Source organism: Furipterus horrens, unplaced genomic scaffold, assembly GCF_987537825.1.
Source record: "Furipterus horrens unplaced genomic scaffold, mFurHor1.1.pri manual_scaffold_4, whole genome shotgun sequence".
NCBI lineage: Eukaryota > Metazoa > Chordata > Mammalia > Chiroptera > Furipteridae > Furipterus > Furipterus horrens.
This window is the reverse complement of record NW_028327174.1, coordinates 178,635,293-178,662,570: the sequence shown is the minus strand read 5'-3', so window position 1 is coordinate 178,662,570 and position 27,278 is coordinate 178,635,293. Positions and strand designations below refer to the sequence as shown.

Below are 27,278 nucleotides of genomic sequence, written 5' to 3'. Positions count from 1 at the left end.
CTGGGTCACATTTTCACCAGGAGAAGCAAAGGAATAAAAAGTATGAATCAGGGTTCCATACTTGAGAGCAGGAGTAGAACTATAGGTTCTTAATACTCAATTCACTGTCCACTGACCTGTTGCCTTGACTTCCCATCGGGGCATTTGACCTCCATGTCAATTTGTACCATTTTGGGAAAGGAATCGATGGAAGAGATATAATCCAAATTTATAGCCTGGAAATGAGTTTCTGCTGAAAAGTTTAGTGTAAAAAATCTATCATTTTTGCCCAGAGAGAAAAGAAAATTTTTCACAAAGTTCTGTTTTTCTATTTTTGTTTTTTGGCCATGTGTGTCTTTTCTTTTTAGAATTGCCATTTTCTTTAAAAATTTTTTTTTTACTGTTATTCTATTACAGTTGTTCCAATTATTCCCCCTTTGCACTCCTCTGCCCAGCTCCCCCCTTACTCCCACAGTCACTCTGTGCCCCATTGTCCATGTCCATGGGTCATTCATACGTGTTCCTTGACTAGACCCTTCTGCTTCTTTCCATCCTCATTCCCCTCTCCCCTCCCCTCCCCTCTGGTCCCTGTCAGTCTGTTCCTTGTTTCTATGCCTCTGGTTCTATTTCGCTCATTAGTTTATTTTGTTGATTAGGTTAAGAATCCCAAAACACCAATTCAAAGGAACTTAGGCACCCCTATGTTCATAGCAGTGCTAGTTACAAACAGAATTACCATCTTCAAGTCTTATCACCAGAAGGACTGGAGTATACAACTTGTTTTAAAAATATATCTTTTGATTTGAAAATAATATTCATTCATATAGAATTAGAAAAAGTATATAAAAGTATTAAAGAGAAGGAAGACAAGTAACCATTAGCACTCAGATAATCGCTATAAATTTCAGTTTATTTCTTACTAGTCTTTTTATATATAATTACATATTGGGATTATGCTTGCAACACATACAAGGTAACTTCTTAAGGCCTATTAAATATTCAGACCCATAGACAAACACACCCTATGTTTGGCATCGGTCCCCTTGGGCAGCATCACGTGCTCCTCTTCAGCACGTGTCCTTGCTGTGGTCCAGCTCAGGTGTAAGGAGACCACAGATACATAAGAGCCAGATATTTAAGCCAGGAGTCACCTGGCTTAAAAGCCTCATGCCCTATAGAAATCAATATATGCAACTTCATAGGCATAGCTTCCAAGGTCGCAAAACATACATGTCAAGTTTCCAAAGTCACTGCACCTGGAAGTCAGAGCATGGTACCTTCCTGCGTAATTATAGTTCTCTGAGTCCCAATGCAATTCTCCAGTCGGGGTTAATTTTGCTTAGTAATATAGATATATATTATCTTTTTCTTTTTCTAGGGAAACAGAGCCAGAAAATTAAGAGAAGTTCAGATTCCCTTGTAGAAGGAAAAAAGTTTCCCTTGCAATACTATATACAATTTTTTAGACTTTTAATAATCTTAACAATAAATTGCAAGCATGTTTTATTGCTATTAAAGGTATTTCAAAAACATGACTACCCAATAATATGTTTACACAATCTGCTAATATTGTGTATTTAGCTAGTTCCAAATGTTTAACTATTTAAACTATTATTGTGATGAAAATCCCAATAGGCATATCTTTGTATTCATATAATACCATATGCCCTCACTTACAAGAGGGATTTAATGAACAAAAGAAACTAATCAACAAAATAGAACCAGAGGCATAAAATCACAGAATAGATCGACAGTGGTAAAAGGGGAGGCGGGAGGGGGCATTATTTGAAGGAAGGTGAAGGGATTAGTCAAGGAACCTATATAAAGGACCCATGGACAACCAGGTGGGGATTGACTATGAAGTGGGGGATGGGCTGGATGGAGGGGGGCAAAGAGAAAAATAATTGGAACAAGTGTAAAACATAAAAATAAAAAAATCTCTGATTATTTCTTTAACATAAATTCAGAAAATGAAATTAGTGATTGGTCCAAAGTCTATAAAACTCTTAATACATCTTTGACAAGCTGTTCTTAGGAAGAAGATATCAGTTTACACTTTGGCTAGAATTGCATAAAAGTATTTGCACCTTCAGCAACATGGGCTATGTTTCTTTAAAACATCTGTCAATTATATATGGGAAAGATGCTTTAGTTTAAAAGTTACTGTTCTCTGATAATTAACAAGTTTAGAAATGTTTATATGCACAAAGTCAGTTTATTATTTTGCTAATTGTCAATTCTTGTCCTCTCTCATTTCTACTTTGGGAAGTTCATCTTTTTAAATATTAAGGATATTTATGTTTGAGTATCACATGCTGCAAACTTTTTGCAGGTTTTATTTTTCTTTTCTTCTTCTTTTTTCTTTTTTTTTTTTTTTCATAGAAACGCTTCTTTTTAGGTAGACAAAACTATCAATCCTTTCTTTGTACCTGCATCAAAAATCCTAAGAGAGATTGTTACTATTGAGGGTGCTTTGTAAGTGTTGAAAATCCATATTTTTCTTACTTTTCTTATTTTTTTTCCAGTTTCTCCAGCATCTCTATGATGGAATTACATTGGTCTCGCAGCTGGGGCCAGGTGTGGCCGCCCCTCACAAGAGCTCCAAGACAGTTGTCACCATGCTCTGCCCAAAGATGAAGGTGCCCGTGAGCACAATGACAATACTCCCCAGACCTCCGTGCAGCACCTGACTTGTGGCATTTAAAAGTTTTCTGTTTTCAGTCTCTGAAACAATGCATATAGTTATGGATTTTCTATTGAAAGTTTGAAGGAATTTACACTGTAGTTATGTGTCCCCAGTAGTATTTTGTGAGATAAATTTTAGACATGTTTAAACATTTATCTTATTGATATTCATCTATTCAGCTTTTCTACATCTTTTAAAGGCATTGTTAGCAAATTATCTTGTCATAGAATATTATCAATTTTATTGAGATGTAAGCATTTGACACAGAATTGTATATACAACTTAAATAAAAATACAGTGTAGACTTTTATATATTTTTTATTTTTTTCAGTGTAGACTTTTAAAGGATTATGTATTTTTTTCTTATACATATTTTTTTCTTAACTTTTATTACTTTTGCCTTTCTTATACTAGACTAGCCAGGGGGTGTGCATTATACTTTTCCAAGAACTCTCAGTTTTATTTATCAAGCTTATTATTTTCTGATTCACTATGTTTTATTCATAATTTTTATTAATCTGTTTCCTTCCTTTCATTAGTTTTTTTTTTTAATGGAAAAAATCTCTATAATTACAATCAGTGATTATAGGAGAACCCAGGTAAATGCTGTTTCCTGGGTCTAAGAAGAGAGGAAAACATTTTTAGTAGGTTAATGGGTCACTCAAGATTCATGTCTGAATAGATAAGAAAGTGATATGCTTACAAGACAGGAAGAAACCAGGATCTGATTCCAGACTAAGTCCACTGTCTCCACATAGAGCCACCATCAAACCATTTCAGACAGAACCTAATGTGGTCTCCTGGTTTTATCTGGGGGATGGAGGTACAAGGAAGGGTGTTATTTATGCTTTGTTTTACTCCCAGGCTGATGAGAAAGGATAAGTAAGGTAAAGGAAGAGGGGTACAGAGATCAGACTTCCTCTGGGAGACACACGTGCCCCTGCACTCTGAAGAGGAGGTGTTACCTGGGTTCTCAGTGAAACCTTGTTCTTATCAGGCAGAGGACCCTGGAGAGAACAAAAACCAATTTCCAGCCAGGTTCTTTCTTCCCTACTTCTAACCACTCAGTACATGCTGGACACTGTGCTAAGTCATGTGTGTGAATCTTATTTAAGTCTTGAGACAACTCTATGAAATAGTCACATTATCCCCATTTTTATGGGGGGAGTGACAACAGAGTGACTTGCCTAAAGTTGCACAGCCAGGACGTGAATCTAGGTATGTCAGCTGGCAAAGCTTGCATCACGAATCACTCTGATACATCATGTTTTATCTGTGCTGACCTTAGTCCCTACAGCACAGTCTTATCATTTACAGGCGAGCTTGTTGAACCTAGGATCAATGACTGAAATAAACTTAAAACATTATGATTCAGTATGTCCACATTACCTTTCAAAATTCTATTCCAGTTCTCATCTTAAAGTAAGTAAAACATTTGCATAGAAAGTAATACTTGAGTTGACTGTCTGAGCAATCAGTGTTATCCTCAGCATGCCAGTAAGTATTTTTATTACTGCCCCAAAAAGGGGGGAGAGGGAGAGGGCAGGTTGGCAGCGGGGCTGGGGAGGGAGTTGGGGAGGCATCTATTAGAAGAAAAGAGGGGAAATAATCACTGAGGTTACATCCCAGACAATCTGACCTTGTAGCATGTTTAGGCACAAAAATGTTTATTTTAAAACCCTCACAAAGTCATTTTTAAAATTAAAATATCTAAGTGGTAAATCACTGTACCAGCTAATCCAGATATGTGAGATTTATGCTTTGAAACAGTGTCCCTAAAGGATTGTCTGGACTTTTTGGTTTTTGGCCTCATGAGACAAAAAGAAAATGAAATAAACGAAGGTAAAGTTACAGCTTAATTGAATGTGATGTAATGTGAACAGAGTCAGAGCCATTAAGAATGAATTATAGGGAACTTCGGGTCAAGTGATTTCTCTCATCTCTGGCATCCCTGGAAGTGCAATCAAAACAGCAGGAGATGCAGGCCTCGGGGATTCTACTCCACTCTGCTCTGAGGCTTTATATCAACACCAGTATTTACATTCAAGACCTTGCCATAATACACATAACCCACTGTATATTTTTCAAGAGCACAGTAGCTGTTCTTCACATACTTGCCAGGCTTTATGACATTCACACATGCTTTAAATATATGTACATATTTTAATTCAGATACCAAAAAGCAAAAATCACTTATAAAAGACAAGACCTATTTTAATGAGCTTCTATGCAGAGCTCCCCTCACTCTGTTTTGGCTGAAACGGGACAGACACCCCCGAGAAGGCTTCTGCTGAATGCCCAGGAAGAGGGAAAAGAGGAGAAAAGGCAGAATGTTGTTTAGTATCTGACAACAAAGAAGGAAGTCTATTTCTGTACTTACAATAGCAGTTGGGGTGGCAGCCAGCACACAGTAGAGCACCAGGGGGGTGATGAAGCTCTCTTCCTCTGTCCCCGGGTAAGGCTTCATTAAGTCTCCATCCTGACAGAAGAATCCTTGGATATGCACCTGAAAAGTGTCAGTGCATTCGAAGTAGTAGGCAAGCAGCACTGTCCCAGCCATGATGACAAGCTGAAAATACAGCATGGCCACACAGAGACATTAGCAGGGTTTTGCACAGTCCCTCCATCACCCTGGGCAGTGGCTGTCCTGGTACTGGAATTGGCGAGTGTGTGCGTGCCTGGCTCAGCAAGCTCTGGGCTTGGGCAGTGAGTGCTCGCTTGTCTGACTTGTCACATCTGTTATCTAAACCTTCCAGCTAACAGGGCACGGCTCCCAGCTGAGAGGCACATCACAGCAAGGCTTGCAGAGTCCCAGCCTCTGCTGCCAGTCTCTCAGGGGTGCGTGGGAACAAAGGCAATATTTCCATTCAGGGCAGAGGTGAAAAGTCAAAGGGAAGTGGCATAAAAACTGGCAAGAGGTAGATGTGAGAGCTGTTCATGAGAAATTTCATCAACTATGAGAGACAGACTTACCTTATTATCAATATAAAATATTAAAGGCAGGGAAATAATGAATGAATGAATGAATGAATTAATGAATAAAAGAGGGAACAAGAAAGCTAAAGGCTGGATTTAACTTTAGGTCAAGGGAAATTTTCAGAACACACCCTAAATTACTGGCAGCGATGAAAACAGCACAGGTGACAACTGATCACTGATAAATCATGAACAAGTTAACTAAACATGTGTTCAGCTTGAGCACTAGCAAATCAGGAAAATTCACAAGGAGACAGAATATTTTTAAATGTCGATTTGCTTAAAAGTACCAATGTAATCATTGTGGGAACAAAATTAGAACTTGAGGAGATGTCTTGGTATATCATTTATGGCTTAAAATTGTTTTTACGAGAGGGGACCAACCAAAAAAACCCAAAATTATTTTCTGCAGGTTGGGCCCCTTGTAATGCTGGTTTCCCCAGCTTGATGAGTGTTCTAGGAACCCATCTGTATCAGTGTACCAGCTGGTATTGTTGTGAGAGGCTGCATTAGGCTTCAGTGAATTTTTTTGAAGACTTTTTCAATGTGTCTGCCATTTCATGATGGGTGATTTATGAGCGTTCAGCAGTTTTGGCCCAAAAATGGAATGATCCCCATGCACCACCCTCCCCTTTTACCCAATCCCACCCTGACCGACATGTTTTTTTGTTTCCCCAGATAAAAAAAAAAAAAAGTCCTCAAAGGGAAACATTTTGCCAATATGGAAGAGGTGAAACAAAGATGGGCAGAAGCACTAAAAGGCTTCAAAATTGATGAATTCAAAAACTGTTTTGAGCAGTGGAAAAAACATATTGATAGGTGTATTGCATCAAATGAAGAGTACTTTGAAGGTGACTCAAGTTTAAACATTTAAGAATAAATACACAATTTTTTATAAATAAATTACAGTTTTTTTATGGGTCGCCCCTCATATTTAGAAGTGCATGAGTGTTTCAGAAGTCTAAAGTTCTTATTCCAGCCCTGGAATGACTAACCCAAGGTCATAGCTTGTTAGTGTTAAAGCCACAGTAGGAACGTACATTTTTCTGATCCCCATGGGAAAAACACCTATATCATGGCATTAGAACTGCACCCTAAACAAAAGGGTGGAGAGTTATGGGGAGGCAAAGTAGGTTAACCCTTATGCAGGGAGGCACTATCTGGCATTTTCATCCAATTTCCTATTCACTTATTTAGCCACAATATTGAAGTGGAGCCTTAAACTCTGCCCTCCTCTACCCCACTTTCTGGAACCAACCACAACCTCTATTTTTGATATTATCTCTGCAATTCCTTGTCATCATAGCTGAAAGCATCCTTTTCTCTAAGGGTCATTTGGATTAAGGACCCTCCCCTATTCATCCACTTTCTCTGTTTCAATGCCTCTCTCCTGTTTGGCTCAGAAGGCTTGGCTGTCTCCAGTTGTGGTGCGTCTCAAGTACCAACTCCTAACCACCCTGCTAAAAAGGTCTTTTGGCCACATTTATCACCACCTTTTTTTTTTTACCTCCAGGTAGGCTGAAAATCGTTCTTTCCTTCCACTATCCCCCATACACAACTTGTTTCTGGATCTACAAGGGTTATAGTCTCCTATTATCTGGCATGCTCTCCCTCCTGAGTGAACCTTCTGTCACAACTTGCAACCACCCAGTAATCGCTAGTTACCCCCATGTGTATTTCTGTGCCTGAAGTTCACTGGCAGCATCTGCGTATCACCAATACTCAGCCATCTCTGCTGTTTCAAGCATTTGGTTTATTGCTTTTCTTTTTAGCAACAGAGAAGAGACTTGGATAAATATATTTCCTATGAGAATGAGAGTCAGCTGCTCCAAAGCTACACCTGTGAGTGGATACTCTTGCCAGAAGGTAGTTTATAAAGTCAAGGCCATGAAGTTTCTATTTCTTTTGTGCTTGACTGGTCAACTGAGTTGACCTGATGGAAAGAAATCTAGCCAGCTGACCTGAATGTTTTGGAGCCGAGATAACACTAGGATTCCAAGAGTTCTGGGGCTCTGCCTCTGGGGCTGTCTGTCTCCCACACACGGCTGGTCTAGGCTTTCTGTGTTTCTCATCCATCTGACTGGAAACAACTGTGTCCCACTCTTGCCATCATCAGCCCTTGGGAGACATATGCTTGGAGAAAAGCAGAATCTATGAGGGCTTTTTAGATAAAACAAAAACGAAAACAGCATCTAGCTTCCTCTATTGAGGAAGAAGATTATATTTCTGTTCCTCTGTGCTACCATTTTCATTTAAAAAGGGAAAGGGGAAAATAAATAAAAGCAAAAATATACATATACATGTACATATATGCTTATATACAGGGTGTCCCCCAAAAAGGTATACACACTTTAAATAATTATAAAGTCGGTGTTTATTAAAATACATTTCATTTTCAAAATGTAATAGAATCTACAGACATTATTTAATTGTTTTGTCAACGTCTGTTTTCAAACTGACGTCCGTTCTGGTCCAGGCACTGCTGACAACGTGAAGCACTGGAATCGCAAACGTCACTGAACAGCAAGATGCCCCCTCCCCCCAACTACCATCACGATGTTAGGTCCTACCTTGATGAGATCTTGCCAAACAGGTGGATTGGATGAAGGGGTTTCATAGAATACCTTGTGCGTTCACCAGACCTCACACCACTAGACTTCTTTTTATGGGGATATTTAAAAGACGAAGTCTATGCTATGAAACCAGCAACAGTCGCTGGATTGAGAGCAGCCATTGAACGAGAATGCACACAAACACCAGACAAACTGTTTCATGACATTTTTTGCGCCTGTGCATCTCTGACATTATTGGGGATTCTTCAGGGAGTCTGAGGAGTGCTTAGATATGACAGGGAAGGGTTTCTGGCTGCTCATGAGGAGCAAAGGCAGGGTGACTCATGCTGACAGGCCATCTGTCTCATAGGCTACCTCTATCACCCTGAGTCTCCAAGCTTCTCTGTTCTTTACTTCATGTCCTGCAATTAATTAATTAATTCACACATTCATTCCATTTTCTCTGGATGCTGCTTTTAGGATTAAATTGGTCAGGCAGCTGTTCAAAATTTCAAATTTAGGCACATGACCTTGGCTCTTCTGTTGTTATTGCTGATTTTGATGTATTTGATGTTAAGACAATTCTGTGTTCCAAAAGTTTCTCTTCTCTTCTCTATTGAGTCCTTTTATGTATATACACCATATACGGAATATTCTCGCGTGGCCATACATTAAAAAGAAGCCTATGGACCTGGAGATTATTATGCTAAGCAAAATAAGCCAGTCAGAGAAAGACAAATACCATATGATCTCACTTATGTGTGGAATCTAATGAACAAAATAAACCGAGGAACACAATAGAACCAGAAGCGTGAACACATGGAACAGACTGACAGCTGTCAGGGGGGCCGGGGGAAGTGGGGCTGGATGAAAGAAGGAGAAGGGATTAGCCAAAGGACATACACGCATGACCTATAGACACAGACAACAGTGTGATGATGGCCAGAGGGAAGGGGGTGGGGGCTGGGTCGAGGTAGCCAAAGCGGGGGAAAATGGGGAACATCTGTAATATTGTCAACAATAAAAAAAAAAAAAAAAAAGAAGAAGAAAAAAAGATCATGCATTTACTGCAGGAAGAGAAACATGCTGATGTTGCCTCTAGGAGCAGAGAGGTCTGCCTCGTGGCACTGATGACATCAAACTATTAGCCATCGACCTCCTCTCTTCTTCCTCTCTGTGAGGTTTATACCATCGGTGCCAGCTGGCACACACACCATCTCGGTTGCCTTCTCCAGCCCCATTTAGGGATTCATGGAGGGAGGCCATAATATTGGTGTCACATGAGCAGATGGTGAGGCTCTGCTGGACCCGAGTGCTGGGGAAAGGGTGAAGACATCAGTGTGAAAGATGCAGTTATGGCTGGTGGTGGGGGGGTGCTTAATGAAGTATAAGGAGCTCACGTACCAGGGATTTCCCTCAGCAGTCTCTTTCTGAGAATGACAATCAATATCTATGAAAATGTATTAGTTCCTGATCATTCCACAAGGACTCAGAAGGCAGAAACCAGCCATATCTGAAATCTAGCCTCTTGGGGTTGAGAACACTGTGTTTCTACCCAGAGCTGTCTTGTGTGGCCATCTGAAGTTGGAAAAGCCGTGACAGCTAACGGACAGAGAGAGAGAGTGAAAAAAATAAAGTCAAGAGACCAGAAGGCCTGGGGAGAAAGAACAATTTTGGTTCTGGTAGTTTTTCAGTTTCTCATTTTACTTTATGCTGAGGCCAGTCTATGCTTCTTGGGTTTCAGAAGATTCACTTTTATCCTTACTTTAAAAATTCCTTTTGCCTTCATATAATGCAATTGATTTTCTGTTCTATGAACTAAAATGTCATAGCCAAAATGACCTATGTTGTTCTCCAGGATATAGTCCTTTAAGGCTCTGGAATGGAAGCTCTGCTCTAAATCCACATATACTCTTAGGTTCGACTGTCCCAGAGTGTGGCTTCTTTGCAGGAATGAACATCACTGGGTAAGCATGAATGCCAATCATTAGACACTAACACCAAAGGCATCACTTCTCTCCTGCAGAGGAAAGGGAGAAGGGTGTAGACGTGAGATCAGAGCCTTTGCTAGGCCACCCACTCAAGTCAAAAACACTAAAGAATATCTTTGGAAATAAAATTGCCCAAAGAGCCAGAATAGTTAGCCCTATCCAAAGGAATGAAGACTTGTGTCATTTCTGACAGGTGAGATGTTTGCAGTCAACGTATTAAGTGAATAAGTGGGTCCAAGGGGGTTTGAGTGGGAATTGGGGAGGAAAATATCATTAATCTGTAAGACTGAGGCCTTCTCAATTTTTAAAGAGCCAATTGAAGAAACTACACTTATACTATAATTTCAAAAGGAAATGCAATTTTCCTGCCATCTTTAAAACTTCCTTCATTCATAATCAAAAAGAGGTTTCCAGTAAAAGAGAAACGGATTTGATCAGCAGACAGAACCTCCAGGTGAGCAATCCCCGCTATCACAAGTGAATGCACAAGCCTCGTGTTGGAGTCATCGTCCTGCTTTCTAACTGAGCACTGAACTGCCTTTGGGGAGTTTGATTTGTCTTTCTGCCTACAGAATGGCTTTCTAAGTGGTCCTAACAAATCATTTTGAGTCTTGTGCCTACTCTGAAGACAAAAGAGTACTCCATTGTGACTTCCTTTGACCTGTTCGTGTTATAATAATATCCACTTTAAAATCCTATATGGGTGATGTTGCAAGTAAAGGTAAGTTACTTAAGAACTTCAACACTCTAATCCACTTAATCTTGGAAAAACAGGACAGAAGAGGATTTCAGCCCAAGGAAAGAAATTTGTCTAGTCATTATGCATCCTTTGGAACGGGATTAAGTTCAGTGGAGGTCCATGGTATGTTTGATCCTGTGCTTTTCTTCTTTGCGGATGGGGGCATGTAATGTGTTTTTCATCACTAGAAATACTTTGGTATAGGACACTAGGTATAGCTATTGTAAGGAAGAGCCCAGATGTGGATGGACACCAGCACAGATGAACACTAAAGCTCCCAAAATTGCTTCAGAAGTCCTCCTTAAGCACCTGTGCAATGTGATGAAATGTCTCACTCCTGTGCTTTGGCAGCGCCCAGAGAAAGCCTGACATGGTCCCAGCCCTTATAGTTTTCAGTAGCCAACTCTGATTTTCCTGTGTCTCCCTCTACTAAGGGAAAGGAGCATTCAAATTTGTAACTCCAGTTTAGGGTACGTAATAGGTAGTTACGAGATATCAGCTGAATGAACGGATGAGACTCTTTAGTTTGTTTTACTCATAGCAACTCTGGCATCTGTTCAAGAACATATAGCCTGAAACTGTTTAAGACATCTTATGAGCATATTGGTCAAAACAAAAATTTTAAATGTAAATCAGCATGTTCTGAACAATGATCTCTGGTATGCAAGATCTTAATAGCAGCTTTGGAAAGAAATAGGGAGATTTGTGGTAAAAATAAAAAAGGCTTAATTATTTTGTTTTAAAAAATAAGGGATGCTTTCATTGACCTACTGTGTCATGGTTTTAAAAGGATAGTAGATATATATAATCAGTTGCTATTAAATATTAAAATCACTCTGTTATCTCTTAAATAAAAATTATTAAATTGAGACTTCCTGTTTGTTATTTATAGCAAGAATCCTTTTCTTATCATGATCCTTCAAACTACAGATCTGTTTGAGGAGGGGAAGTACAATAAATGATTTTATGACTCTAAATTAGAATTAAAACATAAAACTAACACTGAGTATTCTACATGCTGCATATGACTAATATTAAAGATTCAAACAAACAAACAAACAAACAAAAAAACTAAGGGAACAAGGTAGAGCTTCCTGTTTCCTTTAAAATTTTCAACAGAAGAACTTAAGATACAATTTTAATTTCCCTACCAGAAAGGAGCATAATTCTTTTTTTCCCTCCAAATCATTGCTAAGTTTTCTTGGGAATTAGGCAAATGAAAAGCAAAGCAAAAACATTCTTCCAAATCAACCAGTTTGTTCTCCTTTCTAATTAAAACAGGTAAATCTCAACGTTGCCAAAGATTTAGATGTTCTCATTTTCCTTTTAAAATTGCCAAGTAGGGATTTTCCGTATTTCCCTTAAAATTACTGGTTAATTTACCTCTATAATGGCGCCTTTCCCAAACACATTAGAAGATGCTGCAGAAATGAACACAGACCTGATCCTCGCTCAGACTCCTGGAGATTGTCAGGTCACAGGTGCGCAGGCGGGCACCTGCTTCATCTGGCTGCATCTAAGCAAAGCTAATTATCCTAGTGAAAGCAGTTGTGTGCGCACCTCAGTTCATTTAGCTTGTCAGGCATTTCCCTCCGTGGGAATAACATTTTGCATTGGTGGAAATGTTCTACATCTGTACCCTCAATATGGCAGCCACTACCCCCAGATGACTGTTGAACGCCTGAAATGTGGCTACTAAAAACTGAAGAATAGACTTTTAAGTCTTATTGTATCTTAATTCATTTAAATTTAAATAGCCACATGTGGTTAGTGGCTACATATTGGACAGTGCATGATGGCTTTGCATTGGCAGGGTTGTACCATGAACCAAACATAAATCTGAACCTTTTTAAAAATTACAAAGCACTCTAATACTTAATAAAGGTATAAACGGAAAAACATATAATCAGAATTTAATTCTACTAAAGATTAATCATTACTAACATATAGTCATTTATTTTTCTAGACTTTTTTTCTCCCCATATAAACAATCACGGGTAAATTCTAAAATATATAAAGTAGAATCACACTATACATGCTGTTCCACAGCTTGCATTTCTCAACACATTTCGATCATCTTCCTACATTAATAGAAAGCTTTACAGTTACATGAGTCAATAAATATCCCCCCCTCTTTTTTTTTTTTTTTTTGCTAAGCCAGTCTCATTTTTGTCGTTTCCTGTCAAGGACTTTCAAATGACACATATGTGTTCAGGGACCAGTTTCGCCTTTAGGGTTAGTGTGCTGGGTATACCAGGGGCACTGTCTCAGGATGAAAGATGACATGTAGGTGCAAACTCAAAAGAGAAGAGCTTTGAACTGTGGGCAGAAATTTTTAATATTTATACTCAAAAGGAAACCACTAAGTGACACATCAAATCTGTCATTGAAGAGGGTGACCTTGTCAGTAATCTGTATTAGATTGGAGAAGAGATCTCCATTGGCAGAGAAATCCAAGTTGGTTAACAGGTCAGTTACCAGGTGCTCAGCATATCACTAGTACTGCTGTGCCACAGCATTTCCAAAGCTGGCTTACAAAACCCTATTTAGTTCTCTCACTCACAATAGAGTAAAAGTAAAATGTTGTGTATTGTAAGTTTAGTTTCCAACTACTATTGTGAAGATATAAAGTAATTTCTTCATTAAACTTTTATTGCTGAACTACTATATGCCAGACATTAGGAAATAGTAGTGCACAAAATAAAGTCTTTGTCCACATGGGGAAAGACTTAAAAGGAGTAGATTTGGGGCTGGGGAAAAGAAGAAGTTTAATTTTGAACATATAAATTTTGAGATGCCTATTAGACATCCAAGTAAAATGTCAAGGAAGTACATTTTGGGTATCATCAGAGTATGTGATCACCTGGTACATGAGCAAACATACAGAAAAGAGGAGCCAAGAGATGAGATGAATGAGCAAAAGAAATTGAAGGAGGTGGTGACCAGAACAGAGTTGATGAGAAAATAAAGTGAGCCAAGAACTAGAATCTTCAAAGAATGGGGAAGGGGTGGTCCTGAACTTTGTATAACTGCACCAAGGAGTCGGTTAATGGTACTGATTGATGGTATGAGTTTCCAAGTCCAGTAATTTTTAAGGTGAGTAGGACAATTGTCTAGAAGAGGTGATGAGCAAGGACACCTATCTTGTCTCCAAGTCCAATAGCACAAGGATGTGGGAAGTAAAACATGGCCCCTTGGGAGAGCTCTAAGGAAGAGATATAGTTAAGAAAGTCAAGCTCATAGTAAGAAGAGGAAGGAACTATTCAGACAAGGTTACAAAGACTGGGGACTTGACTGATGACAGACTGGTGAGTTTTGGAGTTCATAGGGCAGCAATTTAAGGGAGGGAGATGGAACCAATTAGAGATGGTGCTGTGTGGGCACGAGAGGCTGTAGGGTGAGAGATTCCCTGGAGGCCTCGTTTTCTAATTGTGGTTACTACAGACAAAGACAAAGGGCATAACAGAGTTAGCTCCAATGTTCTTTGAGGCAGATTAATGGGGCTCTACTGAGAAGGAAGGGACAGAGAGCTCTTCTGCATTGTGTTGTGAATTAAAAAATAATAAGCCTTTGAGTGCTCAGGCAGGAATGTGATCCCTTAATAAATGTGTGTATCGTAAAATTCTTAGGGGTGGCAGGTTAGCCCTAGTCATCTCTAGGCAGCATAGGTTCAACCATTATCACAACAAATAGGTGTTGAATATCTACTATTATACTAGGCATGGGAAAGGATAAAGAGAAAGGAAAGCAGTTGTTTCTCAGAAATGTGTGTCCTCAAATGCAGCTGTGCCTGTTGTCTAACAGGTGACAAGAAGAGACCTGGTAGTTTCAAAACCTTCTTGGTCTTTGGGATTCCAGATGTGTTTCCTCCTTTGTGTCCAGAGCAGAAAAGGCCAGTTGTCTACTTTTCCAAGAGTTCCTATGTTGGACATTTGTGGCTTAGAAATGCCCATACCATTTCATAACAAGCGCATAGACAGGACTAACATATTCATTGTTCAACATGCGAAGGGCCTTCTTTCCCTCGTGTTTTTAAAGAAATGAGAAAAATAATAATAGTTTTAAGTCAACAGAACCTTAATGATCAAAACATGCCAAATGTGCCATGTTCCTCCACCCATAATTATGCAGACAGCACCAATAATTCTTGGGATTCTTTCCTGTTGAACCCAGTTGAGTCTTCAAATCTCTTTCCACATAGTATTCCAGACAGTCATTACCAATTGATTAGAATTAGGCCACCCCTCATGACATAAGGAGCACGACATTCTCAGATATATAAAGTGGGTCCTGAAATAGGACAGAATACCACAAGGTTTTTAGTACATGCTAGAATGATTTCTGTGCTTCTTCAAAGTGCTCCACATTCCTGAGACAAGAAAACCAGCTCCAAAGTGTCTTCTTCAGAGGAGAGGTATTCAAGAGGCAGGCTAGCATAGGATATAGTCAGATATTTGACCATGAGTGGTTCATTTTAATTTTGGAAGAATCCAGTAGCTTCAGTAAAGATGGCTACTTCCTGCCCCAGGTAAGCCCCCAATTCTGTCATCTGATAGCATGGCCCTATCAAGGAGCTTGGTGTGAAAATTGATGCAATCATGTTGATTCTACTGAATTCAGAGCTTTGAATGGAGCAAAGGCTTTTTTCCCTTCTGAGCTTAGGTTAAGTTGTCCTCAAATGTATTTCATTAGAAGATGTTATTATACCCCACTAACAGTTCTAAGACTGCATCTCAACGCAAGCCTTCACCTGGGAGAGGCTTTCTTCAGCTTGTCTTTGAGAGGAATGTCCAGCTATGTGGTCAACCACAGAAGCTCAGAGCTTGAAGTCATTTGAACAGTTTCATTTAGAGAGGCAGATACTGAACAAATACATCATTTTTGTGCTCATGTTCTCTCTAAATTGAACTAAAATAAGAACAGGAATTAAGCTGCTTAGAGATTTGAATTAGAGGAACAATTACTCTAATGCACATGATAGAGGGGAAAGCTCCCAGAGCGCATAATCTCCTGATTCTTATGAAAAAATGTCACTCTCCAGATATCCATTCTTGACTGGAGGTTCTGCAAAGTAATCTAAGCCTCCTTTTTCTCATTTTTATACTCTTGGATTGATTTTTGTTCCTTTTGAAATGATTGTTCCATTTAAAAGCTTTCTGAACATTGCATAATGCATAATTTGTATGATTTAGCACTCTAAATACTCTGCGGTTATACTAGGGTTCTTGTGACTGAACGTGCCTTGTCAATGGACATTTATTCAATGAAATGTGAAATTACTTTAGTAGATATATTTAGAGCATTTGATCTAAGCTAGGCATTTTGAGCTGAAAAGGTTCAGGAACTGAGTTATATTCTTAGGAGGTTAATAATTGTTTATCATTGGATATCTTTTCATTCTTTACTGCTGCCTCTGCTTTTTTACCTTTCACAATGGTTATAGAAGATAGAAAGTCCAGTGTGTGAAAGGTCATTTTCATGACATCTTTGATGTCAGAACTGTCAGAACTAGAATGTGTAGTCAGGGTGCTGGTCTGAGCTCCATCCAACCTGTATCCTCACCATCTCAGAGTCTCCAAAAGTAGATTCTGATAACTGTTAGTATTGCTGTATGAGCTAAGCCAGGCTTAGCCAAACCCTTTCCTAGGGAATGGCCCTTTTGTTTTCCATGAAAGAGGACAGAAACTCTATTGCCTGGGAATCAGAAAAAAAAATTTAGCTGGATATATTTAAAAAGAGGTTATATTCACTCAGCATGTTCAAAGATTGAGAGGTGTGGGAGACAGAATAGCAATAATCATGCAACTTTAATTCCTAAAGATATTCAATGAGCACCCTAAGCCTGAGAGATACATCCTTCCACCTGGGAGCCTGTGAAAAATCAGTGTGGATCATTGCACCTACAGCCCATGTTCCCTCAAGTGCCTCAAGCCAACCATTAATAACAAGGAATGCTCTCTAAATTGCCATGTTGTAAATCTAAACCCCATTAGAGACTGAAAACAGTTTTCCTCATAAATATCTCTTTAGAGGCCCTTCCCTTCCTTAGGATGGCTATAAAAATCCTCTTCTTTGACATTACAGGTGAAAGACGGGTTGATATAAGTACCCAGGTACATCATCTAGAAGCCTGGGGCAGGAGTTAGAGGGAGTTGGGGTTGCCTTTGTGTCGCTTATTTTCTGTTTTTCTCTCTCTTGTTGGAGAATCTTCTCTGGAGGCCAGATTTCTGAATCTAATTGTGTAAAGGATTTGGTTCCAGGTGACATATTACTGGGCTCTTCCTCCTGGGATCTGCTGTCCATGGTTTCAGGGAACAGCTCCAATGCACCTTTGGAGAGCTCCTGTCACTGCAGCAGAGGCTTCCTTGGATGTGACTACAAGCAGAGGCATAAAAAGCATTTGTGTGTCCCGTTTGCTCCTGTTCCTCTGCCATTGCCAAGAGAATGTGCCCGGGTTAGCCTGCTGGAGGGAGCCAGAGGTACATGGAGGAGAGTCAAGGCACCGCAGGTGACAGCCAGTTAACCCACAGAGATGTGTGAGCCCCAGCCAATACCTAGTCAACTCTGAGACTTACGAGTGAGCCCAGCCAAGACAGGAGAACTGCCCAGTAAGGTCTAAACAGCCAACCTACAGACTCATAAGCTAAATAAATGATCACTGTTGCACACCACTGAGCTTTGGAGTACTTCATTGTGCATCACCATTGTGGCCAAAGACGACAAACACAGCCACTTCGTTTTACAGTTAAGGGGTAGTATAGTTCAGTGGTTAAGGCATCTGGCTCTAGAAGCCCTGAGCTTGAGTTCAAATCCTGCTCTGCCACTCACTGACCTGGGGAGAGTAACGTAAACTCTCTATATTTCAGTTTTTTCATGTGTAAAATAGAGATAATAATACCATCTACCAACAAATGGCTGATGCGAAGATTAAATTAACTAATTATATATGAAAAACATAGCCTCTGGCATATACTAAGCACTATAAATGTGCTTTTATCACTTGCTATTACGTTGATTTTCATTGGTGGGAAAAGAGCTGAGTGGTTTCATCCTGCATGATGTGTCTCAGCCTGCCCTGTCCTAATTAGGGAGGCTAGGTTTTGGGTTTTTTTTAACAATTTATTTGTTTGTTTGTTTATTAATACATGCTGCTGCTGCTTGATCTTGGAGAGCAAGAGGTTTTTATTAAGTTGGGCTCTGTTTCTTCTCCTTTCTTTGGAGTTCATCTCTACCACATCTGTGGATATTTATTGAAAGTTATGTCATTTGAATGTAATTTGCCACTTAGCCTTTAGCGTTTACGCATTTTTACTTATTTGTATGTTGTTTTGAAAAATTTTAAAGGACGAGGGAAGGGCAAACAGAGGCTTGTGGTCAAGTAGGTATTTGATGCAGACTTAAGACAGTATAGTTTTAAATAATCTAAAACAACCTTGCTTATTTAGTTTTCCTTATTTGAAATATCCATTAATTTAGAATAACTTATTAGATTGATATTTCTTGCCCTTTTCCTTATATTTTGAATCTATGTCAACATGTGTCAGTTGAAAGCTACTTGGGAAGTTCCTTGGTTTACATACTCTGTTGTTTTTCTGGACCATGGGATTACAGACTCTTGGAATTGGAAGATACTTCAAAGACTATCCAGTCTCTTTTTACGGATGAGGAAAACAGAGCTCAGATGAGTTAAGTAATTTGTTTGAGGTTTCAGAACAATTTTGCAAAAGACCTTGGTTAAGAATACAGTGCTTTTCTAAATCCAGTGGGCCCTTAGATTTTTATTGTTTACTGTGTTTTTTATTTTACTATTGTTCTTTTACATTTGTGTTATTGTTCAATATTTTGTGTTAAAATATATATAGTGTATGTGTAAGTTAGGCACATAATAATAACAAAAATACCTCAACACATCACCCAATTTTAGAAGTAGGACATCATCAAGGCCATAAAGGCTTCCTGTATATGTAGCTTTAATCTCAACCTACCGTGCTCTGTTGCATCACCAGCCTGCTGCAAGCCCCCAAGAAGCCACTACTTTCCTGAATTTTGTATTTTTCATTTTCTAGCACATTTGTATGTTTTCCTAAAAACATATATATTTAATAAAAATGTTATCATACCATGCTGAAGTCATTTTTCACTTAGTGTTAAGTTCTAATATTTACCCACATTTTTTGAATATAACTGAGGTTCATTCATTTCACTCTTTAAATATATTGTTGTTGGGGATTTATTGTGCTATTAGGGAAAATGTTATAAACAATCTAGATCAAGGCTATGGGAGCATGCGTAAAGTTTATAAGGTTTCTTTAGAGTATGGGCTTAGGAGTGGAGTTTCTGGATCATAGGATAATATACTTGTTCAACTTTGTAACATAATCCCAAGTTGTTTTTCAAAGTGTTTTGCCATTTTCCATGTTCATCAGCATGTTTGAAAGTCCTCACTCTTCACAAGATCTGCAATTCTTGGTGTAGTTAGCTTTTCAGTCTAGTAAATATACTACTAGTAGGTAGGTATACTATAGTCTTAACTTGCACTTTCCTAACAATAAAATTAAACATCTTTTATGTTTATTTTGGAATTTTCTCTTCTGCAAAATGCCTATTTATATCATTTTGCATTTTTCTAATTTTTTTTGGTATTGTATTTTTCTTTTAATTGACTTGAGGTAGATTTTAATAAATCTTGGACACCAATTTTTATGTTACATAAATGGCAAATATATTTTCCCAGGCATTAATTGATCCTTTCACTTTCATTATGGAATCTTATAATGAATATAATTTCTTGGTTTTAATATTTTATTTAGTATTGTTTTAACTCCATCAAAGGTGTATTTTACTGGATGTCAACAAAGAAAAGGGTATGTATGAATAATCACTATCCCAATCCATCTTACATCTAAAATAATCTAAAAACAATTACTTCCTCAATTATAACCCCTTTATGGTGATTAATCCAAGTCACACTGGTAGTTGAGAGATATAATTTTGTGCACTTATTTCCATTTTCCATTTGCCCCACAATTCAGATTCAATATTCATCAAATTTATAGCTAATTTTTCTATTTCTATAAAATAAGGCATTGGGTTGTTTATAGATAACTTATGAAATAAATATGTTAAAATCATCTAAAATAATTAAATCAGAAGTAAATTGCCTAAGATCATGCAGCTATTAGTGCAGTCATGGTTTAGTGAAGTTGATGTAGTGGGAAAAAGCTGCCATTAAATTTAGGAATTCAGAGTTTGCTCAGACAGGAACTCCAGAACTCATGAAAGCAGAATTCAAAAGATCCTGAGATTAAGCAGGTGTTAGTCTAAGGCATGACAGCCTAAAAGAGAAACCAGTCTGGATGGCTAAACTTCTCAAAAATGCGGTTTTAATGAAAAAGAAGAAGAGGCACAACTGAAACAAACTCTTTGGACTGTACAGGGAACTCGATGATGAGACCAAATTTGGCAACTGCATGGACAGAAGATGAAAGAAAAGACAGCTGAGACAAACAGAAGACAGTAGATCTGTTTTATAGTGTGTTAAAATGTCTAAAATCTAAAGTAAATGGTTGCTAATTAAAATGCTACAATTAAATGTGAAGCAGTAAGATAGAATGATAATGCAATATTGATGGGTACTACTGAGAAAGCAGAATTCTTTAATATTTATTTGGTGTCTGTCATCCTTAGCTAGAGAAAAGATCTTTAGATTTAAAAAGTTAGAGAGGCATTGGTTCCAAACATAGAGAGCGACCAAAGAAAGAACAAAGTTGCTTTAAATGAGTTTAAATATCCTTTACAAGAGAAATCACATCCAGGACACTGAGAAAATTGCCAATAAGGATTTTAAGAAATTATTGAGAATAAAAAAAGGCAGAGATGTTGGAAATGGGCAAACATATTTTCCAAATTCCAAAAAGGGGAGTAAGTATATAGTATCAAAAACATTGCTGATGATAAAGATTGAATTTTACATTTATCCTGGGCATGACTGTAGAATCGATGTGACAGGGCAACTTTCTTTGTTTTTAGAAGAGGAAGTGTTGATCACTCTGAGCCAGGATGGGTTCAGTAAGCACGAGTCAGGTCATCTCAAACTGTTGTTATTTAATTCTTTAGTGGAGTCACTATCAGCATGGCAGGGAAATGAGTTATTTGTGGTCTATTTAGACTACATCCACGAACCTGGCAAAAGGTGACCTTGAGTGCTTGGGAGATGAGATAGAAATGTGGACTGAATAATAGGTATATTGAATAGGAACTCAAAATGAGTTTGTTAACGAATCAGTGGTAATATTAATGGAGAATTCTAGGCCTGTTCACTTCTCAGACTTATGCCAGTGAACTAGAAGTCAGCGTTATCATCAAATCTGTGAGTAATGTAGACTTTGAAGGATAGCATGAGTACTGAAAGAAAAAATCAGAATCTAGAAAATTCATTAAACCCTTTTCTGTCTTAGGCTTATTTGATGCCTCTGCAGCATCTGACACTCCTGGTGAATTTTTTATTCTTGAATTTCTCTTTCCTTGGCTTCCTTTCCTTTTTCATTATTTTCCTAGTCTCAGAATTACAACTCTCCTGACACGCACTCCTCATTCCACCATTGGCTCTGTACTTTCTTCTCACTGTTTGTGTTGGGGAATCTCATGATTCCCAGTGTTTCAACTGCCTCTTATATGTTGAAATCTATTTCATACACAAACTCTTTCCTTGAACTCTAGACTTTACTTCCTACTGAACTTCTCCAATAGCTTCAATTACCACCCATATTTTGATTATAACAGACATATAACTCTAGCCCAGTCCTCTCTTTCTTGAACTCCAGGCTCTTATTTTTAAATCCATACTCAACATCTTTCTCTATATATTTCTTGGGTATCTTATAATTAGGATTTATAATCTGAATCATAACCTATACTTCCTGGAACCTCTTCTTCTCAGAAAAATCTCACCATCATCCATAATTATTCAAGTGAGAAAATGAAGAGTTGTTCCTGACTTATCCTTCTTTCTTTTTTTCATTCCATATTCAGGCAGACTCCAAGTCTGATCTGTCCTATTTCCTTAATATTTCACTGTCCCTTAAACACTTTTTTTATAAAACACAAGTCTGTTGACTTCCTTTTTCTAGAGGATAAAAATTCCAATTTCTAGCATGCCACCCAAGATCCTGATGAGCTGAGTCCTTCCTAGCTTTCTAATTTCATCTCATAGCTCTTTCCTGCAAGTATCCAATTGACTAATTATATGTTTCTACTAAAAGGTTACCTAAACAAGTCTTTCCTGCAAGTATCCAATTGACTAATCATATGTCTCTGCTAAAAGGTTACCTAAACAAGTCTTGCTTATTTTTATACCCAAGACCACCCAACCAAGACTGAGAGACATAACAGATCTACCTAATACACAGAAAACACAAAGAGGGAGCCAAAATGGGAGGGACAAAGAAAAACGGCCAAAATGAACAAAGAGGAGAAATCTCCAGAAAAAGAGCTAAATGAAATGGAGGCAAGCAATTTACCAGATATATGAGAGTTAAAAAAAGAAAATGGTTATAAGGATGCTCAAGGGACTTAGTGAGAACTACAAGAATTTTAGTGAGATCTACAACAGCATGAAAAAGGAAAGAGAAACCCTAAAAAAGAAATAGTCAGAAATGAAGAATACAATATCTGAAATGAAGAAGACACTAGAAGGAATAAAAAGTAGGTTAGATGAAGCAGAGGACTGAGTCAGTGATTTGGAAGACAACATAGCAGAAAACAACCAATCACAGCAGCAAAAAAGAAAACATAATTTTAAAAAATGAGGATAGTTTAAGGGAACTTTGGGACAATATGAAGCATAAAAACATCTGTATCATAGAGGTATCAGAAGGAGAAGAGAAAGAGCAAGAGATTGAAAACCTATTGGAAGAAATAATAACTGAAATCTTTCCTAACCCGGTGAAGGAAAAGGAACATAAATCCAGGAAATGCAGAGAGTCCCAAACAAGATGAACCAAAAGAAGCACACACAAAGACACACCATAATTAAAATGGCAAAGGTTAAAGACAAAGAGAGAGCCTTAAAAGAAGAAAGAAAAAGACAGTTAGTTACCTACAAGGGAGCTTCCATAAAACTGTCAGCTGATTTCTCAACATAACCATTTCAGGTCAGAAGAGATTAGCATGGAATATTCAAAATGATTGAAAGCAAGGATCTACAGCCATAACTATTTACCCAGCAAGGCTAGCATTTAAAATTGAAGGAGAAATAAAGAGCTTCCCAGACAAGAAAGAGCTAAAGGAGTTCATTAACACCAAACCAATATTATAAAAAATGTTAAAGGGTTTTCTTTAAGAAGAACAAGAAACAACAGAGGAACATAGATATAAAGAGTAAAATGGCAACAGATACATATCTATCAATAATCAATTTAAATGTAAATGGCTTAAGTGCTCCAATCAAAAGATATAAGGTAGCAAATGGATAAGAAAACAAAGACCCATATATATGCAGCCTACAAGAGACCCACCTCAGAATGAAAGATACACACAGACTGAAAGTAAAGGGATAAAAAAAAGATATTTAATGCAAATGGAAATTTTTAAAAATTTTGGTTAGCAAAATTATACCTGACAAAATAGACTTTAAAACAAGAAGGACATTATATTATGATAAAGTGATCAATCCAACAAGAGGATATAACCCTTCTAAACATTTATGCATCAAACACAGGACAACCTAAATATGCAAAGCTAATTTTGATGGACATAAAAGGAGAGATGGACATAAATACTGTCATAATATAGGATTTTAGCACCCCATTGACATCAATGGATAGATCTTTCAGGCAGAAAATCAGCAAGGAAACAGTGACCTTAAATGACACACTAGACTAGATAGGTTTAATTGATATCCTAAGAGCATTTCATTACAAAGCAGCAAAATACATTCTTTTGAAGTGCACATAGAAATTTTCTAGGACAGACCACCTGTTATGACACAAAAAGATTCAAGAAATTTAAGAAGATTGAAATCCTATCAAGCATCTACGCTGACCATAATAGTATAAAACTAGAAATCAATCACAAGAAGATAATTCAAAAACACAAAATAATAATGAGTGGGTTAACACCAAGGTTAAAGAAGAAATCAAAAGATATTTTAAAACAAATTAAAATGAGAACACAACAACCCCAAGCCTATGGGACACAGAAAAAGCAGTCCTGACTTCCGGCCAAGATGGAGGCTTAGACGGACACGCTAGGTCTCCCTCTACAACTAGAGAGGAATACAACTACTTCAAAACAAAGGATAACTAGAAATTCCAGAAAATAAAACTACACGGAAGCCCAACATATGAAGTTATAAACCAGCGGTGCCATTTGGGCAGGTAAGAGTTAAAGAGGGCAGTGCTGTTTGCGGTCGCACCTGAGACAGCGGCGGGGCAGCGAGGAATCCCGGCCGGTCAAGCCCCTGGCGGTGCGCGACCCCAGCACTGGGGAGAGCAGCCACCGCATCGCCTTGAACAGTGAGGCCCAGGGGGGCGGGAGGATGGATCCCGGTCTCCTAGCTGAATAACTGTGTGAATCCATCTTGGACCCACGCCCCCAAAGAAAGCACCACAGGACTGCGAAATAGGTCGCGGACAGGCGCCGGTCGCTGAATTGTGACGCGTACACAGGCACTGCCCCCGACAGCCGGCCCAAGAAAACAAAACGCATCTGTCAAAATGAGGCAGACAAATATAGAAATCCCGGTGACACAACTCACCAGGCAACAGATAGAGAACCTGACAGATGAACAGATAAGAAACCTGTCAGAGGCTCAGTTCTGGGCCATTGTTATCAGGTGGCTTACAGAATTCACAAAAGAGCAGGAAAAAGATAAGAAAGAAGCGAAAAACATTCATAACGAAAGGAACAAAACCACATACGAGACAGATGGTGAGGAAAAAAAATCCAGAGTTCATTTCAACAAACTGGAATATGGAGAAGGAACAAGCAGTCAACCAATGCAGCGAGAGGAAATGGGAAGCAACAATGAGAGGATCAGAAACCTCTGGGACAGCTATAAAAGGCCCAACATAAGAATCATTGGTTTGCCAGAGAGTGAGGAAGATGAACTAGAACTTGAAAAATTGAGTGAAAATATAATAAAGGAGAACTTCCCAGACTTGGGGAAGGGAATAGACTTGCAGGTCCAGGAAGCAAGGAGAGTTCCCAAGAGACTGGACCCAGGGAGAACCACTCCAAGACACATTATAATCAAAATGTCAAAAATTAAAGATAAAGAGAGAATCTTAAAAGCAGCAAGAGAGAAGAAAAGAATTATGTACAAAGGGGTCCCAATTAGACTATCAGCTGACTTCTCAAGGGAGACCCTACAAGCAAAAAGGGACTGGCAAGAAATATTCAAAGTAATGAAAATCCAAAACCTACAACCACGAATACTCTATCCAGCAAAATTGTCATTCAGAATAGAAGGACAGAGAAAGTGTTTCCAGGACAAAATAAAACTGAAAGAGTTCATTAGATCCAAACCACTGTTATATGAGATGTTAAAGGGACTGGTTTAAAAAACAGAAGCTAGGGAGATGAAACAAAGGCAAACTAAACAGGCAACGAGAGTGGAAAAGGAACTGTGGGTACGGGAAGCATATTGGGGGGAGGTCAACAGGGAGGGGGAGTGGGGAGAGGGAGGGAGATGATATAGGAATTGGGGATCATGGTAGGAGGGAATGGAATAGACGGAGAGAGGTTGGGAGGAACTGTATGCACAACTAATGGACATAATCTAAAAGGGGGGGACAACTGGAGGGAGGGGGGCCACCGGGTGGAGGGGAGCAGAGGGAAGGGAAATTGGCACAAATGTAATATTTTAATCAATAAAACACATTAAAAAAAAAAAAGCAGTCTTGAGAGGGAAATTTATAGTATTACAGGCCTACCTCAAGACACAAGAAAATCTCAAATAAACAATCAAACTTTACACTTAAAGGAACTAGAAAAGGAACAACAAACTAACCCAAGGTAAATAGAAGAAAGAAAATAATAAAGATCAGAGCAGAAATAAATGAAATAGAGCAAAAAATAAAAAATACAAAAAAAAATCAATGAAACCAAGAGCTAGTTCTTTGAAAAGATAAACAAGATTGACAAACTTTTAACCAAACTCACCAAGAAATGAAAGGATCCAAATAAATAAAATCAGAAATGATAGAGAAGTAGCAACTGACACCACATACATACAAAGTTTTGTAAGAAAATATTATAGACAACTATCTGCCAACAAATTGGACAATCTGAACAAAAAGGACAAATTCCTAGAAAGACACAATCTTCCAAAATTGAACTAGGAAGAATCAGAAAATCTGAATAGACTGATTACAACAAATAAAATTGATTCAGTTATCAAAAAACTCCCAACAAACAGAAGTCCTGGCCTAGATGGCTTCACAGGAGAATATTATCAAACATTCGAAGAACTAACTCCTGTCCTTCTCAAACTATTCCAGAAAATTAAAGGGGAAGGGAGACTCCCAAGCTCATAGTACGAGGTCAGCATTATCCTAATTCCAAAACCAGATAAAGAAACTACAAAGAAAAAAGTAAGCCAATATCCCTGATGCACATACATGTTAAAATTCTCAACAAAATATTAGGAAACCAGATCCAGCAATACATTAAAAGATTATACATCATGATCATATGGGATTTATTCCTGGATGCAAGATTGGAACAATATCTGCAAATCAATGAACATGATACACCACATAAACAAAATGAAGGATAAAAGTCACAGGATCATATTGATAGATGCAGAAATAGCATGTGATAAAACCCAGTACCCATTTATGATAAAATCTCTTAGCAAAGTGGGGATAAAGGGAACATACCTGTAATAAAGTCCATATATGACAAACCCACAGGCAATATCACACTCAATGGGCAAAAAGTAAAAGCGTTTCCCTTAAAATTGGGAACAAAACAGGGATGCCTGCTTTCATCACTCTTATTCAACATAGTACTGAAAGTCCTAGCCACAGCAATGAGACAAGGAGAAAACCTAAAGTGATTCCAAATTGGAAAGGAAGAAGTATAACTGTTACTATTTGCAGATGACATGATACTGTAGATAGAGAGCCCTACAGATTTCACAAAAACTACTAGAACTGATAAATGAATTCCATAAAATAGCAGGATACAAAATAAATACCCCAAAATCAGTTGCATCTTTATACACCAATAATCAACCATCAGAAAGGGAAACTAAGAAAACAATTCCATTTATAATTGTATGAAAAATACCTAGCAATAAATTTAACCAAGGATATAAAAGATCTGTATTTGGAAAATTAAAAGGCACTAAA

General features: G+C 38.2%; 1 protein-coding gene across 2 annotated transcripts in view; it reads right to left on the bottom strand.

Annotated features, from left to right (window-relative positions):
- The window catches only part of PLPPR1 (phospholipid phosphatase related 1), a 237,618-nt gene that overhangs the window by 39,686 nt on the left and 170,654 nt on the right, over positions 1 to 27,278 (bottom strand). For both annotated transcript variants that reach the window (XM_090275931.1, XM_090275932.1), the window contains exon 3: positions 5,046 to 5,234. In XM_090275931.1, the coding sequence (XP_090132057.1) occupies positions 5,046 to 5,234 (189 nt within the window). The remainder of the gene's footprint in view (positions 1 to 5,045; positions 5,235 to 27,278) is intronic.